At 36.8% G+C, this 15,459-nt stretch overlaps 2 protein-coding genes across 3 annotated transcripts; both read right to left on the bottom strand.

Annotated features, from left to right (window-relative positions):
- Positions 1–1,487: 1,487 nt before the first annotated feature.
- LOC108134708 (PI-actitoxin-Afv2a-like) lies at positions 1,488–1,876 on the bottom strand. Its single transcript, XM_017255104.2, has 2 exons — positions 1,760–1,876; positions 1,488–1,703 (listed from the first exon to the last, which is right to left on the bottom strand). The coding sequence occupies exons 1-2, from the start codon at positions 1,833–1,835 to the stop codon at positions 1,525–1,527; spliced, it is 255 nt and encodes an 84-aa protein (XP_017110593.1). The 5' UTR covers positions 1,836–1,876; the 3' UTR covers positions 1,488–1,524.
- Positions 1,877–2,528: 652 nt separating this feature from the next.
- Positions 2,529–9,320, bottom strand: LOC108134761 (tubulin polyglutamylase TTLL4). Of its 2 annotated transcripts, XM_017255206.2 has the most exons (9): positions 9,200–9,320; positions 7,440–8,086; positions 6,142–6,592; positions 5,831–5,842; positions 5,275–5,646; positions 5,028–5,214; positions 4,078–4,248; positions 3,004–4,012; positions 2,529–2,915 (listed from the first exon to the last, which is right to left on the bottom strand). In XM_017255206.2, exons 2-9 carry the CDS (start codon positions 8,058–8,060, stop codon positions 2,748–2,750), a joined length of 2,991 nt encoding a protein of 996 aa, XP_017110695.1. In that variant the 5' UTR covers positions 8,061–8,086; positions 9,200–9,320; the 3' UTR covers positions 2,529–2,747. The 2 variants fall into 2 exon arrangements, with proteins under 2 accessions (XP_017110695.1, XP_017110696.1); XM_017255207.2 differs by lacking the exon at positions 5,831–5,842 and having other exon boundaries at positions 9,200–9,318.
- Between the last annotated feature and the right edge of the window lie 6,139 nt (positions 9,321–15,459).

The following is a 15,459-nucleotide window of genomic DNA, read 5'->3' as shown; positions in this document are numbered from 1 at the left end:
AGTTACAAACTAAGGCTGGTTTAAGGGGAAAATTGGACTTAAGCCACAAGACTTTAAACGTACATATACCAAATCGAAATCGGATGCCTAGCAGAAAAGGTATGGACCTAGAACTGCAGGTTTTTTGTCACTTTTCTGCAATGACGATTTTTTCGGCTTTTGGTGATTGTTTGAAATGATATATTTTGGAAAATAATTTCCTAAAAATAACAACTTAATATTTCAAAAAAAAAATTTAAATGCAGATTCTTAAAGACTAAAACCACAAAGCATTAAAGATATACCTCATCGAAATCGGATTCCGGAAAGAAAAGTTATGGATTTAGAACTGCAGGTTTTTGGTCACTTTTCGGCAAAGTCGATTTTTTCACAAATTAAGAAAGGGGTTACATCATAAAAATTGCAAAAATTCGAACCGAAATTACAAGCCAAGTTTTAAACGCAGTTTTCTGGAGCACTAAGCCACAAGACTTTTAAGACATGACACTTCGAAATCTGATGCTTGAAAGAAAAGTTAAAGAATTAACTGTGTAGGTTTTGGTCACTTTTCTGGAATTCTATTTTTGGGAAATTGATTAAGGAGTCTTATTGTAAAAACAACCACTCAAAATTTCAACACAAAATTTATATGCAGAGTTTTAGAGACCTAAGCTACAAAACTTTTAAGATACAACACTTAGAAATCGGATGCCGGAAAGAAAAGTTATGGATTTAAAACTGCAGGTTTTTGGTCACTTTTCTGCAAAGTCGATTTTTTTGGAAATTAAGAAAGGGGTTACATCATAAAAATTGCTGAAAATCGACCCGAAATTACAAACCAAGCTTTAAACGCAGATTTTTAGAGCACTTAGTCACAAGAGTTTAAAGATACACCACTTCGAGCTCGGATTCTTAAAAGAAAAGTTATAGATTTAGAACTGAAGGTTTTTGGTGATTTTTTGGAAGGATATTTTTTAGAAATTATTTAAGTGTTTATATCGTAAAAATAACAACTCAATATTTCAAAACAAAATTTAAATGCAGATTCTTAGAGATTAAAGCCACAAGTCATTAAAGATATACCTCCTCGAAATCGGATGCCGGAAAGAAAAGATATGGATTTAAAAATGCGAATTAATTGGACAACAACCGTAACCAACACAATTTATTTCTTACACAACCGGGAACAGGCCACTTTTGTAAATTTTGTTTTTCTTTTGTATTAGGCAAGTTAACTCATATAATGGTGTTAAAAAATTATCTTTCGAACCTAAATTTTCGTTGCCACCTATACTTTAAAACTTTATAATATATCTTTTAACATTCCCTTTTATGCGTATAATAAAAAATCATTTGATGTTTGATAAGACACTTTATGTTCGTAATACCAAGTCGAAAAACTAAAATTTTGATTCAAATTAAGTTTTCTAGACCAATAGAACTCTTTATTTTGATAAATGAGTGCAAAAAGGTTGAAAGCTTTCTCACGACACAAAACAATGTTTAAATTTTGATTATGTTCAGGTTTATTAAACATGAAAGCTATTACATGCACTTGGCCTCACACTGTTCTTTAGTACTAAACCTATTTGCATTGCCACCGCATCCACCATAAATAAATTTCTCACACATATTAGTAGACGAAAAGTATGTGAACGATGGCACATATGCTTTGCAAGCCATTTTTCCAAAACCATCGGCAGCTGGCTTCAGTCCGCAAACAGCTGAAAAAAGCAGACATTTTATTTAGCCAAAGAAAGGGTTAATAGGATTTATTTACGCTCTTTTAATCCGGTAACAAGGTCACCTAGGACCAAGATTAAAAATATGGAGACAACTGCCCTTATTTGGTACATATTTCAGTCACCAAGATTTCAACTTTACTCTCCAACGGCTTCGAAATAAGTGAAGAGCTATAATTTTTTTCCTATATTAAGAAAGTTTAGGGCATTGCGAATTAATTCAAGAACATCCGTAAATAATGCAATCGATTTTTTACACAACAGAGAATAAGTAACTTTTTGTTTTCTTTTTTTTTTTGTTTATAAGGCTTATATAGAAAGTCTTATCGTAGGTTTTTGGTCACTTTTCTGCAAAGACGATTTTTTCGGAAATTAAGAAACGAGTTACATCATAAAAAATTGCTAAAACTCGACCCGAAATTACAAACCAAGTTTTAAACGCAGATTTTAAGAGACTTAAGCCCCAAGACTATAAGGATTAATTTTTTTTTATTAATTTTCATGTTGTGTGTAGTCCATAATATAGAAACTAATAAATAGTGGCATACAACTTTCATAGAATTTTATTCTTGGGGAAAATGTTGACTGAATAGCATCATGCAATCGCATCTTTTTAAAATCAAAAAACCAAAAAAAAAAAAAAAAAATAAAACATTTTTGTACAACTATCACATTAGGAAATGGAGTATTTTGTTTATTAATTTTTAATTTTTCTATATTTCATAATAAAGAAATTAAATAAAAATAGCATAGCCCAAGATTTAGAACAAATTAATATTGGACTTTATAAATCTAGGATAAAGACGATCGGAGTTGAGTTAACTTTATTGGTTTTGGACAATTCCAAAGTGAAGTTGGACGGGATGAGGGCGTTGCAGTGTTGTGCCGCGGACGGAAACGGAAACGGAAATGTACATCTGGATCTGAATGATGATCTCGATATGCGGGCGGGCGGTCTTTTGGGCGGTTGGACGACTGAGGACTCTCCCGCGATGTGGCCGATGTGCGACGTCATCTGAGGTGGTTTCAGGACTTAATCTCGATGCAGGCATCCGGACGGGGCGCCACCACCGTTCCGCTGCTGTCCACGGCGGTTGGGGCAGAGTTGAGCAGGGCCAGCGTTGTGGCACCGTCCAAGACCTCATCCTTGCGCACGTGCAGCATATCGATCTCGGTAAGTGCAACATTTGGTTCCTAGATAAGAAATGTGGCTTGAGAACGTGCTGCGGAAGCGGTACGGAAAGGGGGCTAGAAATTGGGCGGAATTGAATTGATCGTTCACCTTCTCCATGGCGGCGTCCGACACCTGCAGATGGTACTTATCGCGGCAGTGGCGCGACAGCAGGGCAATGCCCAGCTCCCGGTTCTTGGCGTACTTCGACTCCCAGGCGTCCAGCAGGCGATTGTAGTAGCGCGCATTCTCCACATACCGCAGATAGACATGGGTGCCCGCGGTGGGGAAGATGCGCTCCAACGGCTGGCACCTGGCCAGCTCATCCTCGGCCACGATCAGGCAGCGCACATCGTCGGGCAGCAGGTTGTCCAGTATGGTATCCACATACTCCTCCCGGAACTCGATGCTCCGGTTGGTGTACTGATTGTGCTTGCGCACCTCCTCCGCCGTCAGGCAGGTGGTGAAAATGCGCTTGTCATGGCACAGTGGACCCGCCAGCTTCAGCTCCTCCAGAATCTCCGCCTGCTGGCGTTCATTCAGCTTCGGCGGCACCTGATACAGGGCCGTATTGAGCACGGCCTGTATGAGTGGACCCTTCACATGCAGATCCAACGGCAGTTCGGAGTGCAGCGAGGGCGATATGTTGATCTCCAGCAGCCAGGGCACCAGATTCTCGTCCAGCAGCACATCGAAGCCGAAGAGCTCGAAGCAATTGTAGCGAAAGTTCACATTCTGGCGGTACATGCGATTCAGGCCCGACTCGCCACTCACAATGCCCTTGATCACCAGATTGCGCAGGGTGGCCCACAAGTGCTTGGTGTTCACGCCACGATTCTCCAGGCAGGACCACAGGGACTGCAGGGTCCACTTGTGGCCCTGGCAGGCATTGAAGTCCTCGTTCTTGGCATAGTTCTGCGAGAACTTGTTGATGCTGTAGTTGGTCAGGTGCATGCACCGCTCGTCCAGGTTGCCCAGCTCCGAGCTGTACTTCACCGAGGCGAATCGCGCCAGGCCATCCTTGTACATGTAGATGCGCAGCGGATTGATCGAGGTCAGCACCACATACAGACGCATGTCGAACTTGTTGTCGTTGATCAGCAAGGGGCGCTCAATATATCTGAGTTAAGGGGTTAAGGGTTATTACCGATGGTAGGGTTGTTACCTCAAGAGTGGTTGACCTACTTCTGCACCACCAGGGGTCGATCCTTGGGGAACTGACTCCACTTGTTCACGATGCGTATCCCGGTTCCTCGGGCACTCGCCGGCGGCTTAACAATCCACTTTGTCAGCTTCGAGGCGTTCTTGGGCCACACCTGGCGCAGACTCTCCAAATCATCAGGCATTATGTAGGATCTGTTGTGGAAGTATTGAAAAAATATTGGTTAGAGATGGTGTATAATATAAAAAGTATAAAAATAGATTCTTTAAAAATAATGTTATATTATTTTATTGATTTAACATTATCTAACAACTATCTAAATGACTAAGATATACAATATATATATATATATATATGATATATAATATAATATATATATGATATATAAAATGCATAAAAATAATTCACTTTTACTCTTATACCATTTTAATTAATGTAAAATTCTCATTAACTCATATTCTACACATTTTCTATTCAATCTAAAAAACTTATAAAAACAATGGTCTAAAAAAATAAGTGCTTAGATCTGTTAAAATATATACAGGATTAAAAATTACTTATCTTTTAAACTTATCAATTAAACATATTTTCCATTTAGTATAAAAAAATATAACATCTAAGTTAAATAATTGAAATAACGAAATTTATGCCAATAAATCCTCTGTAAACAATCTTATATCTTAGTTAAGGGTTTTTTACTCTCAAATTAAGAAAGCATTATCGATTAAAATTAGAAATTTGGAATCATCTAAAAACATTTCCAAATTTAACATGTTTTTATATGTTTAGAAAACATTGAAAAATAAGTTCTATAGATGGTCAAATTTATAATAAGTATACAAATAAATTCACTATAACCTAAGTAATATTTTTGTATGCTCTCAAACCTTGCCAAGTTTAACATATTATACATTTAGTGTAAAAAACCATTGAATCCCATCTAGTTTCTTAAATCCCCATGATCAATGCTCACTTTTGCATGATGCCAAACTCTTTCTTGCCGAATTTCTGCATATTGCTGTAGATGCTGCGCCACATGGTGTCTTTGCGTCCAATCCGGAAGGATCCGGGTATGTGGTTGTACTTCTGGTGCGATCGTATGGTTCTGAATCCGGGGCTCTTCATGTGCTTCTCCCACACGGCCATCCAGTCGGTGGTGTCTGCAAGGGGATTTCATAATTTAAAAGGTTGTAAAAGGCAGCTTTCAATGGTGAACCCACTCTTGATGATGCGAAAGCCCGAGTTGAGCACCACTCGCTTAACAATCTTGGGCATCACGGGACTGAGCTTCCATTTGAGCACTCGATGCAAGGCTGCCGGCATGGGTGGACCCTTGTCGGCATGCGAGGTAAAGTTCAGGTACGGTGGAACATGCGGAAAGAGGCTGGGCGAGAGGATGGCATCCGGACGGAAGTAGATCGACGCCTCAGAGTCCGCGGTGGCCACCGATTCCCTCGACTGCGTCTTCTCCGGCAGCAAACGAGTGTGCTTGCTCTGGCGCGTCTCCGTGTTGTCCTCCTCCAAAAAGAAGGGCGTGCCCACATACTCCTCCTCCGAGTCCGAATCATCGTAGTTGTTAATGTCGTCGATGGCTATTGGAAGACAAAAATGTATTAGGAAATTATTTTTTTAAATGATGGAAATATTCTTGTGTAAAAGTACGAAAATTCTCTGAAGAATTCACGTTCTCACTTGGTTAAATAACTAATTTAAAATGAAAGTACAAAAAGGTTTGTTTCGAATAATGTAGTTTTATTCGGGCCTTGGCATTCTTACTTGGTTCTGGGTCTGAAATGAGAATATAATAGAACACAAGAAGGGATTAGAGGGTTTTATTTAATGCTGAAGACTTTCTTAAGACTGCCCATGGTAGAACTTGCACTAATGAACTTGAGTTCTTACTTGATCAAAATACGAATGCACAAGTTTGAAATTGGTCTAAAGAATTCGCGTTTACACTTATATTTTTAAATACTTATTTTAAACAAGAGTTTAAATAAGTAAATGTTATCGAAGTTCGTTATTTCCTCTTGTTCTGAACTTAAATACTTTTGGTAGTGAATAAAATTTCTGCAATATGATCTCACCTGCGCAGGGATCGTCCTCGTGCCTCCGGTCGTGATCGTGTCCGGCTCCCTTGTTCAGCGAGACACCCACATAGGGCGAGCTGTGATCTCCGGCTGGCATCCTGTACGACTGCTGCTGGCTGTTCTGAGGACCATGGGCGTATAGCGAGGCGTAGAGGCTCGTCTCCAAGGCGCTGACCGCCGACTTGGTCAGCCCGTTCTGGGTGAGCAGCCGGCTCTTCTCCTCCTGCTGCTGCTGGCCACTCAGCATGCTGCTGCCGTGGAACGAGTTCACCACGATCTTGCTGGGCGCCGATGGCTTTAGGGTCTGGGTGCTGGAGCAGGAAATGCCCGAGGGGGCCACCTTCGTCTGGACGGGCGGACTGAGGCTGGAGCGCTTGGATGATCCGTTGCTTGGACTGCCGTTTGAGTGCTTGGCGAAGGCCTCCTCCCTGGCGCGCTTCAATAGCATCTGGTCAGTTAGTTAGGGAGCGGAAGCGGAAACGGAAATGCATAACATGGAACACGCAGGGAGAAAGGTGATACAAGAAATGAAGACATGCTGGTTGGCATTTTGGGGGTTTTAAATGAGGGGAGACATGATTCAATTGATTTTCTGTTAATTCAATCTAGGCAAAATTAACTAAAAATACCAATGAGCGGTAATGACACTTGTGATCGCAAAGCAAGAAAACTTTTAAGCAAATTAAACATAAAAAAGATAAACAAACATTATTTGAGTAGGAAGACACCAAATAAAAACATAAAGTAAAATTTCTATTACTCTTATACTTAGTGAAATATTTTTATGAAAATTTTTTATTTTAATTTTATGACAAATACACTAAAATATCTTTATTAGTCCGTTTTTTTTGCTTTTAAGTCCTTTGTTTCTTAAATTAAATTAAATTAAATTTGAATATGAAATCCTTACATTAACATTTAATAGTTTCTAATAATCTTTATAGTGGAAAAATTGTGCTTTTGGTGTGTCTTTTGAACAAACTTTTAAATAAGCTGAAATTATATCAGGCTAATTGTTTTATATTTAAAATACAAGAATTCACCAAAAAAGAAAATTGTCGTAGAAACTAAACTATTATTATGAAAAAATTTTCTATAAGATGAGTATTAATAACATATTAAACTAAACATCATTTTTGTATTTTTTAATAAAAAGGTGCTTTAAAGGATTGATATTTTCTGTTACCAAAGAGCCAAAAATTATGACACAATACCACAGATCAACTACAAAAAAATTACATTAAAAGTTCTTTGCCAATATAGATCTTTTCAATTAAGATGGTATTATCGCTCACCTGGACTTTCTTGTAAGGCTCCGATTGGAGTACACTGTTGGCCACTACGGACGTGGGACTGGAGGCCACCTTGGGTGGCGAGCCGTTGGGCGGGGATCCCCGGATGGTGATGCGCTGGTTGGTGGCCTTGGATGCGGTGCCACCTCCAAGAGCGGTCACTTTCTCCGGGGTCAAGCGTTTTCGGGGTGATGGCGGCGATCTATGCTTCTGGCTGGGTGGCGAGTAGCGATTGGAGGCGGATGCGGCAGCGGATGCTGAGGGATTGGAAGACGATCCTCCTCCACCAGCTGAACTGCGATGCTGTGGAGTGCTGGACTGCATAATCCGGCCCTGATTTCGAAACGGGGCGGCGGCAGCGGCGGCAGCCAGGTGCGGCTGAAAGTGGAGCGCCGAGGCGGGCACATGATTGTGGTGGGCCAACTTCTTGCACATGACCATCTTGTCCTTGTACAGCTCCACCTCCTCCAGCCAGGACTCGTGGAAGTCGAGAATCTCGATGCCCTTGCCGCTGCGGTGGTTCTGTTTCTGATTCTGGCTGTGACGCCCCGTCAAACTGTGGTTCTCCTTGGCGGCAGTTCCCGATCGTGCCGAAGTTGTCCTCTTCTCGGTCATCTGAGCCATATTGAGTTCACAGGTAATTTGGATAGCTGCAAGTGGAAAGCAAAATTGTGATTAAAAAATAATTTTAAATGGGATAATGTTTGCATGCCTAATGAGTCACTATCTAATTGTTTTTTGAACTTTTGAACTAGTGTCTTCATATTATTTTTGCATAATTATAAAATTTTTATTAATTATTATTATTTATACATTTTTATTTTGCCATATAAGTCACTGAATAAATTAATTTTCAGTATTTTAACTGGTAAAGAACATATTATTGTTTAATATTTATAGGATTTTTGTTCTTTATACTTATTAACACATTTTTATTTTGCGTTTTTTTTTATTATGAATGAAGTAACGAATTAAAGAAAAAATGTTTTTTTTAGATTAGGATTTTTAAATGAATATTTTGTTTAATTTTTTTTTGTATTTTGTTCACTTTTGTATACTGACTACATAGAAAAAAAATATTTAGTCGGATATGCAGATTATTTTTATTATTATTTGTATTATTCAATATTAATATGAATAATCTTTTTAATTTTATTTGTATTTTTTACATATAAATATATTTTATTTTTGGATTGATAAATTTGTCTTTTTTTTATATGCACATTGTAATGTACTTAATTTTTCTTTTATTTTACTTTTACAGCTCCGAATTCCCCGCGAATTGGGACCACTTTTCGAAAGTGGGTTTTCCGAATGGGTTCAAGGTGGTTGTTTTTTGGGTGCTGCGGTTTATTACTTCACCACTCGGGTGGTATTTGTGCGCGCGGCGGCGTGTCAATGGCTGGCTATTTTCGAAAACTCATGGCACAGCACCAAGATCATCAAGGAAAATAGAAAATAGTCCAAAAAAAAGCGAAAAAAACGAAAACGTACAGAATGCGGGGCACACTTCGTTCATCGATTGCCAATCGATCAACAACAACGAAATGCGTGCCAAAAACAGAAAAACGAGCAAATGAAGAAGAGACTTTCGCCTTCAATGAATGCGCCTGTTTGAATTTAAAAATTCAATGGGCGCGAAAAAGTGTGTTTATCGGTATCGCTTTTTGTTGTTGTTTCTTACAGCCGGCGTTTTTTGCACGTGTGTGCGTGTGCGGCTTCAAGCGCGTGTGGGTGTGTGTGCGTATGCAGCTGAGACTCACCGTATTATTTTTTTACATGCGCACAACAAATTTTGTTCAGTTACACAAACAAACCGAGAATTAGTAGACAGTTAATGACTCGGTGCCTCGATCTTAAATATATTCCCACATTTATACTATAAAAATCTCATTAGAGATTTTTGTTTGTTTGAAGCAAAAAAAAAACAACAAAAAAATTGTACAAGGTGGCAACGTTAGAAGACACAGTTCTGCAGTTTGATAACTCATATCGATAGTTTGGCCAGTGCTGCCCATTTGCTGGCGGGAGTTTTAAACTTAACCAAATTTTTGATGGCCCAACAATTGTTTGAATAATTCGTTATTTTTATTTAATTTAACTTACGCTCAGGGCAAAACAATAAGCTCCATTTAAGAAGAACATATTAATGCTAAATTGAATGACAACAATACAAATAAACATAAGAAGCCAATTAATACTAATTTTTAGTAATTAATAAACTTTTTTAAGAAACAAAGTTTAATTGGTGTCCCGAGAGTATGCTCAAGTGCCTTATCAGATTATGAGTAACATATTTTCGGGAAAACATATATAAAAATTCGTTATTATTAATATCGTTTTGGGAAAAAACATGTATAAAAACTTCTTAGAAACGTGGATCATAATTTAAGATTTATGATGAAATTATGATTATGAAATTAAGAGAGCCCCTCACTATATAAATGCCAGCTAAAAAAAATTCCAAATTAGTTCATTGTCAACAAACACCAACCGTGGTTGTACGTGCAAAAAATGTTCAAGTTCGGAATATATATTTTCTACGGCTGTATCATTTTCGGGATAACCCAATCGCAGGATATTCAGGAGTTTGACCATGTGCCAAAGGAAGTCGCTTATCAATGTGCAGGATATTGTATTGACACATTGAGACCATTACTCCAAATAAATGTTAAGCTCCAGAATCAAATTAGCAATCAGAATTCGACACTTAACAGTATGCTGGCCATCCACAGCATAAGCGATCAGTTAAATTACCTTGCTGCATTAATGAATGAAACTCAGACAAATGTGAATACCATTAAAAAGGAAAACCAGGAGAGACTAGACAGAATCGAAAATAAAACACTGGAATATATGGAAAAAATTCAACAAGAAACACTGAATATCTTGAAAGGAATTCAAATGGAGAATGGCAGAACACTAGAGATGGAAGACGAAATTCCTGAAATAGACCCTGGAAAACAAGGATTCGAAAAAATTGGATCGAGATATTTCTACCTTAAAGACATTAAATTCAATAGTCCAAAAAATTGGACTGAAGCCCAAAAAGCCTGTCGGGAAAAAGGAGGTCATCTGGCGGCCTTTCAAGATCTAGAAGAACTTTTGGCCATTCAACGAAAAATTCCTAACTTGTATTACTGGCTGGGCATCAACGATCGCAATAAAGAGGACGAATTTCTATCTGTTGCCTCCGGCAAAAAAGCATATGTAAACTTTGAAACCGGCAAACCTCATAATTATGAAGGCAAAAAAAGCTGTGTTGCATTATACAAAGGTTTAATGGTTGATTTTTCTTGTGGAGCTATACATAACTATATATGCCAGTTCGGCAAAGAATTTTAAATACAGGAAATGTTAAAATATCTAATAAAAAGAAGTCCAAACTATGTTAAAGGTCCCACCAAAAAAATATTATATTATATTAATATGTTTAAAACAAATAACATATACATAAAATTTACAAAAATAATAAATATTATATTCTAAGCTTATAATATGATAAAAAAGTTACTTATTAAATATAATTGTTAATATAGCAAGGAAATAAAATTGTAAACTACAAAGTAAAGTATTTAATTTAAATTTATTTGGAGCTAAAAAAAGATTGAAATTGTAGGTGGCTGCATAAACCAAAGTATATAAATGCATAAAAATAAAAGAATACTTCGCAAAAGTTTTTAAAATAAAACGTTACCCTGAAGTGAAATAAATATAGAAGTGATAAAATAATAGGCAATAACATTAATTTAGGACCCCATTACTGCACAATCAAGAAGTTCATGTTCTGCACCCAGCGATTTACTGGTCATCAAACAGTTTGACATAAATCAGGCATCTGGTCAGCGCTTCCTCTACCTAAACTAAAAAAAAACGAAAGACAAAAAAAAAAGAGACCTACATGAGCGGAACAAATGCTGTGATCAAATGCCGCATTTGGCCAATGATGAAGCCATCACATCGATGTTTCCATTTATACACCTTTTTTCCTGGTGCAAACGAGCGGCCTTTATTGATTTTGATGGCTGCGCAGCAGTACAAAGTGATTTATCGCAGATCCTGCGGCAAATGGAGAAGGAACACACAGAGGCTCATCGCATTCGCATCCACAAGATACGAATCCGTCGATAAGTTGTGGCGGCCTTTAAACGGCCCTCGAGGCAGCATCATCACCATCATCACCATCGTCGTTACCGCCTACAAGACGTCAACACCCAGTGGTCAGCGAATAACCAAAGGAAACTGAAACTGCACTGGGGAAAATTGTCATTAACATAGAAGAAAATTTAAAAAAAAATAAATAAATAATAATACAAAAATAAAATAATAATATTTATAATAAATAATTTTAAGTAATTCATTCAAAATAAATTACACAATTTAAATCATTCGAAAGTATATTATTCAAAATAAATTTAGTTTGTTCAAATGGATTTCAGCCAATTTAAAAGTAAAAATATTCTGGTATTGCCACAAGTTTTTCTCAGTGTTTATATGGAACGAGATTTATGGGACTGGAGAAGGATGCCTGCACTGCGACGCTGATGAACTTATCTACATCTCGGGACATTAACGTGTTTGTTGTTTGGGCCTGTGTTTTGTCATTGGTCGGTCTTCGTTTTCAGGACCCGATACAGTGGCACTTTCGATGGCCCGATCAGATGAAAGATATGGCCCAAATGCGCCTGTGTGGGCCACATCTAAAGAGCACTAAACAAGTAGCTTACACGGAAAGAAAACAAATATTTCCAGCTATTAGGCAGCTAAGCATCAACAGGAGAAAAACAAGAGGCATTAAAAAAAAAAAAAGATAAACCTAAAACATGACTTACAAATTTAGAAGATTAAAAGTAACATAATGTTCCTTAAACAGAAAAGTGATCTGTTAAAGCCTCACTGTTTTTTTTTTTTTTAATTTAAATAGTGGTTAAATATTTTTTAATGGTTTTTGGTGTCGTAAAGAATTTAAACGGAGCTCCATAACCATGTTCTTCTGATTTAACTGACTTAAGAAAAACCATAAATAGTTAAACATAAAATAGTCACGGACCCTACAAAATGTCTTTAAAATCTTTTTCAGAATTAATTTCTTAATTGCCTATATCTACTCATAGCTATTTGTAATTAATAAATTAATGTTATTATTTTCAACTATTTGTAGTTAATAAATAAATGTTATTATTTTCTCCCTGTACAAAAGTAGTTCAGCTGCAGATATTTGTTGTGCGATAAGCACGCCGCTTGTTTATAAAATATTATTAATTATTTAATCAAGGCGGTGCCGGCTGCTCAAGTTTTGGATTTCATCATCTCGCACACACCCGCTAAAGGAAAAGTATCGAGTTTCTGGAGTAAATGCAATTAATTTGCTCCTTGCACAATGCACACAATGCGAGAATAGAGCACTTTTAGCCCCCTCGCTCGACAGCATACAGAATACAACTAATTTGGGCCTATTCAGAAAACTGCAAGACATGTGTGTGCTTTGGATTTGGAGCCCCTAATCCTTTCACTAGATGTTTGCTTTCGGCACCTTTTAGTAAACGTGAGATGGCTTGAAAAGGATTTGCGATCGGCACGCCGTGATTAGAGCTCAATTTACACACCCAGCCGAAAAAGGTGTGTGCAAAGATGGAATCGAAGAAATCGGGACGATTCATTATTCAATCAATAGCGAATGGCACATATGGTTTTGGGATCCTTTAATCCTGCAAAAAAAAAAAAAAAACGATGGAGTGGGGGACATGTGTTGCGCAATGGAAAAGGGTTTTTCAGATCACTTTTCCAAGATCAAAGAAAATTGGGGAGTAGTCCTCTTATCAAACTCAGCTGATTAGTTTTGAAAAGATCTCTATGAGTAGAAAAAACATATTATTATACATTATATAATATTATTATTTAAATTTGGCAGCATTCAATTATTTTTCACAATTACTTTCGATGATGTAATTACTTAACGACAAGCTTTTTAAAAACGGCTATAAAAACCGTGAAACTGATAAGAAATATTAAGAATAATTTTATAATTACCAATTTAACTGTTCCGGGAACTGGCAAATTTCCATAATTCACTTTTATACCGAAATAAAACTAACCTTACACAACGCGTAACCGATAAGAATGTTTGAATGAATAATGCTTTGTCTTATAGCCAAATTTTTAGAGAAAAAACTTGAAATTTATGTGGCTGAAATAGTTTTTCTTGCAAGTACTATGTATTTCAATTCTTTCAGCTTTTGATGAAATCTCTTACCAACGAACATTGTTGGGATTTTTATTAGGCATCAATCAAAATCAGAATCAGTTTGCTTTTGACCTTCGCCTTGGTTGGCTTAAAACTCGCTTAATGTTCAACTTTAAAATTATAATGATTTTTTAATGTATAGATATACTTCTATGAACACATAAAATTATGAGTAAATAAATAAAATATTAATAGATTCTGAAAATATTTTTAGCACAATTATGTTTAAGGTTAAACAATAAAGAGTTTTAACCAAGGAAATTTTTTGCTTAGTTTTTGTTTGTGAAAACCGGATCATTTTTACAAAAGTAACATCCTCAATTGATTTTTTTTATGATTTTGTAAACTAAAAGAAAGCTAAAGTATTTTTGGTCTATATTCCCTTTTTCAACAACTTTTAATTTGATAAAATAGACCTGTTGGATTCGTCACATGGCAAATTTAATCAAACCAATTAGGTACCTCAATAAAGATAGGCAATTTTTCTCCGAACCCTCAAAAGATTCTACTGCCAATTAAACATCTTCGATCTGAGTTTTCAACTGCGAGCAGGCAAAATGGGTGCCGTCTTTGATATTTCTGTTAATCGCCAGCTAAGTCGACGATTAATTTTACTGCTTATTTTGTTTTCACCCATTCGTAATAAAAATGCCATAAGCCCGCTCAGCGGCGAAAATAAAATTGAAAATTTATTGTCTATATGGGATTTCAGTCTGGCCATCAGCGACAACCTTTAGCTTCTGCAAAAAACGCAAAAAATGGAAAAAAAAAGCCCAATGAAGAAGATGCCAATTTTTTTTGCCGCCGCTTCTCTGACGTTTTGCTGTCTTCTTTCGGTTTTTTTTTTAACCAGTTGCTCGTTTGACGTTGATAATTTAGCAAAAGAATTCAATATTTTGACAGCATTGTGTGTTGAGTTATAGAACAGAATTAATTTGCCATTGAATGCCAGTAGAAAGAATTTTAAGGAAGGGGAATTATAGAATTAAGAATTATAGGAGAAGAAACTTAACAAACCCATGAAAGATAAAAGATTTAAATTGTTTATAAGTTGAATAAATTTAATACACGGGTATTTTAAGACAAATTTTTATAATTTACTTGAAATATACTTAAAAGGCTTAAATTACCTCGTGAGATTAATTGTTTGATGCATACTAGCTAATAATATCATAATTCTTTTTTCAATAATAATTTAAATATTCTTTCCTAAATAAGATTAAATTTATTTAAAAAGTTGTTAAGTAAATAAATTGGTTGTATGTTATGTAATTGTATTATACTAATTATACTTGCAAGGCCATATATAAATGAATTCAAAAGTTATAAAACCTTTTATAAGAAATTAATTGGAGAGAAAACCATAAAAAGTGGCTGCCGGGACAACCATTGTCCTTGCAGTGATTTAAATGGTTCGCTGCGCAAATTATTTAACAAGCCAAAGCACCTGATACCAGGACACCCTCCAAAACCCATCCTTTTTCCCAGGACAATGCGAACTGGAACAGGTGTGCCTGCAGGTTCGTCCTTCGCCGCTTGGTGACGCTCTATTACACACACATTCACACGCACAATTGGGCACTTAACAATTTTCAAAAACTTTACTCAAATTACATAGCCTTTGCACACCCCCCTTACAACACATCCCCAAAAAGGACCCCTTCGAAAAACGCTTTTCAGCACTCAACCCCAAGTTTTCAGTGGCCGTTTGTTCGGTTCCCGCGCAATTTGTGTTTTTAATTTCAGGTTGAAAAACCATGAATTATAAAGTGGGGTAGT

Source organism: Drosophila elegans, unplaced genomic scaffold (assembly GCF_018152505.1).
Source record: "Drosophila elegans isolate 14027-0461.03 unplaced genomic scaffold, ASM1815250v1 contig_814, whole genome shotgun sequence".
NCBI classification, from domain to species: domain Eukaryota; kingdom Metazoa; phylum Arthropoda; class Insecta; order Diptera; family Drosophilidae; genus Drosophila; species Drosophila elegans.
This window is presented reverse-complemented; position numbering and strand designations above follow the sequence as displayed.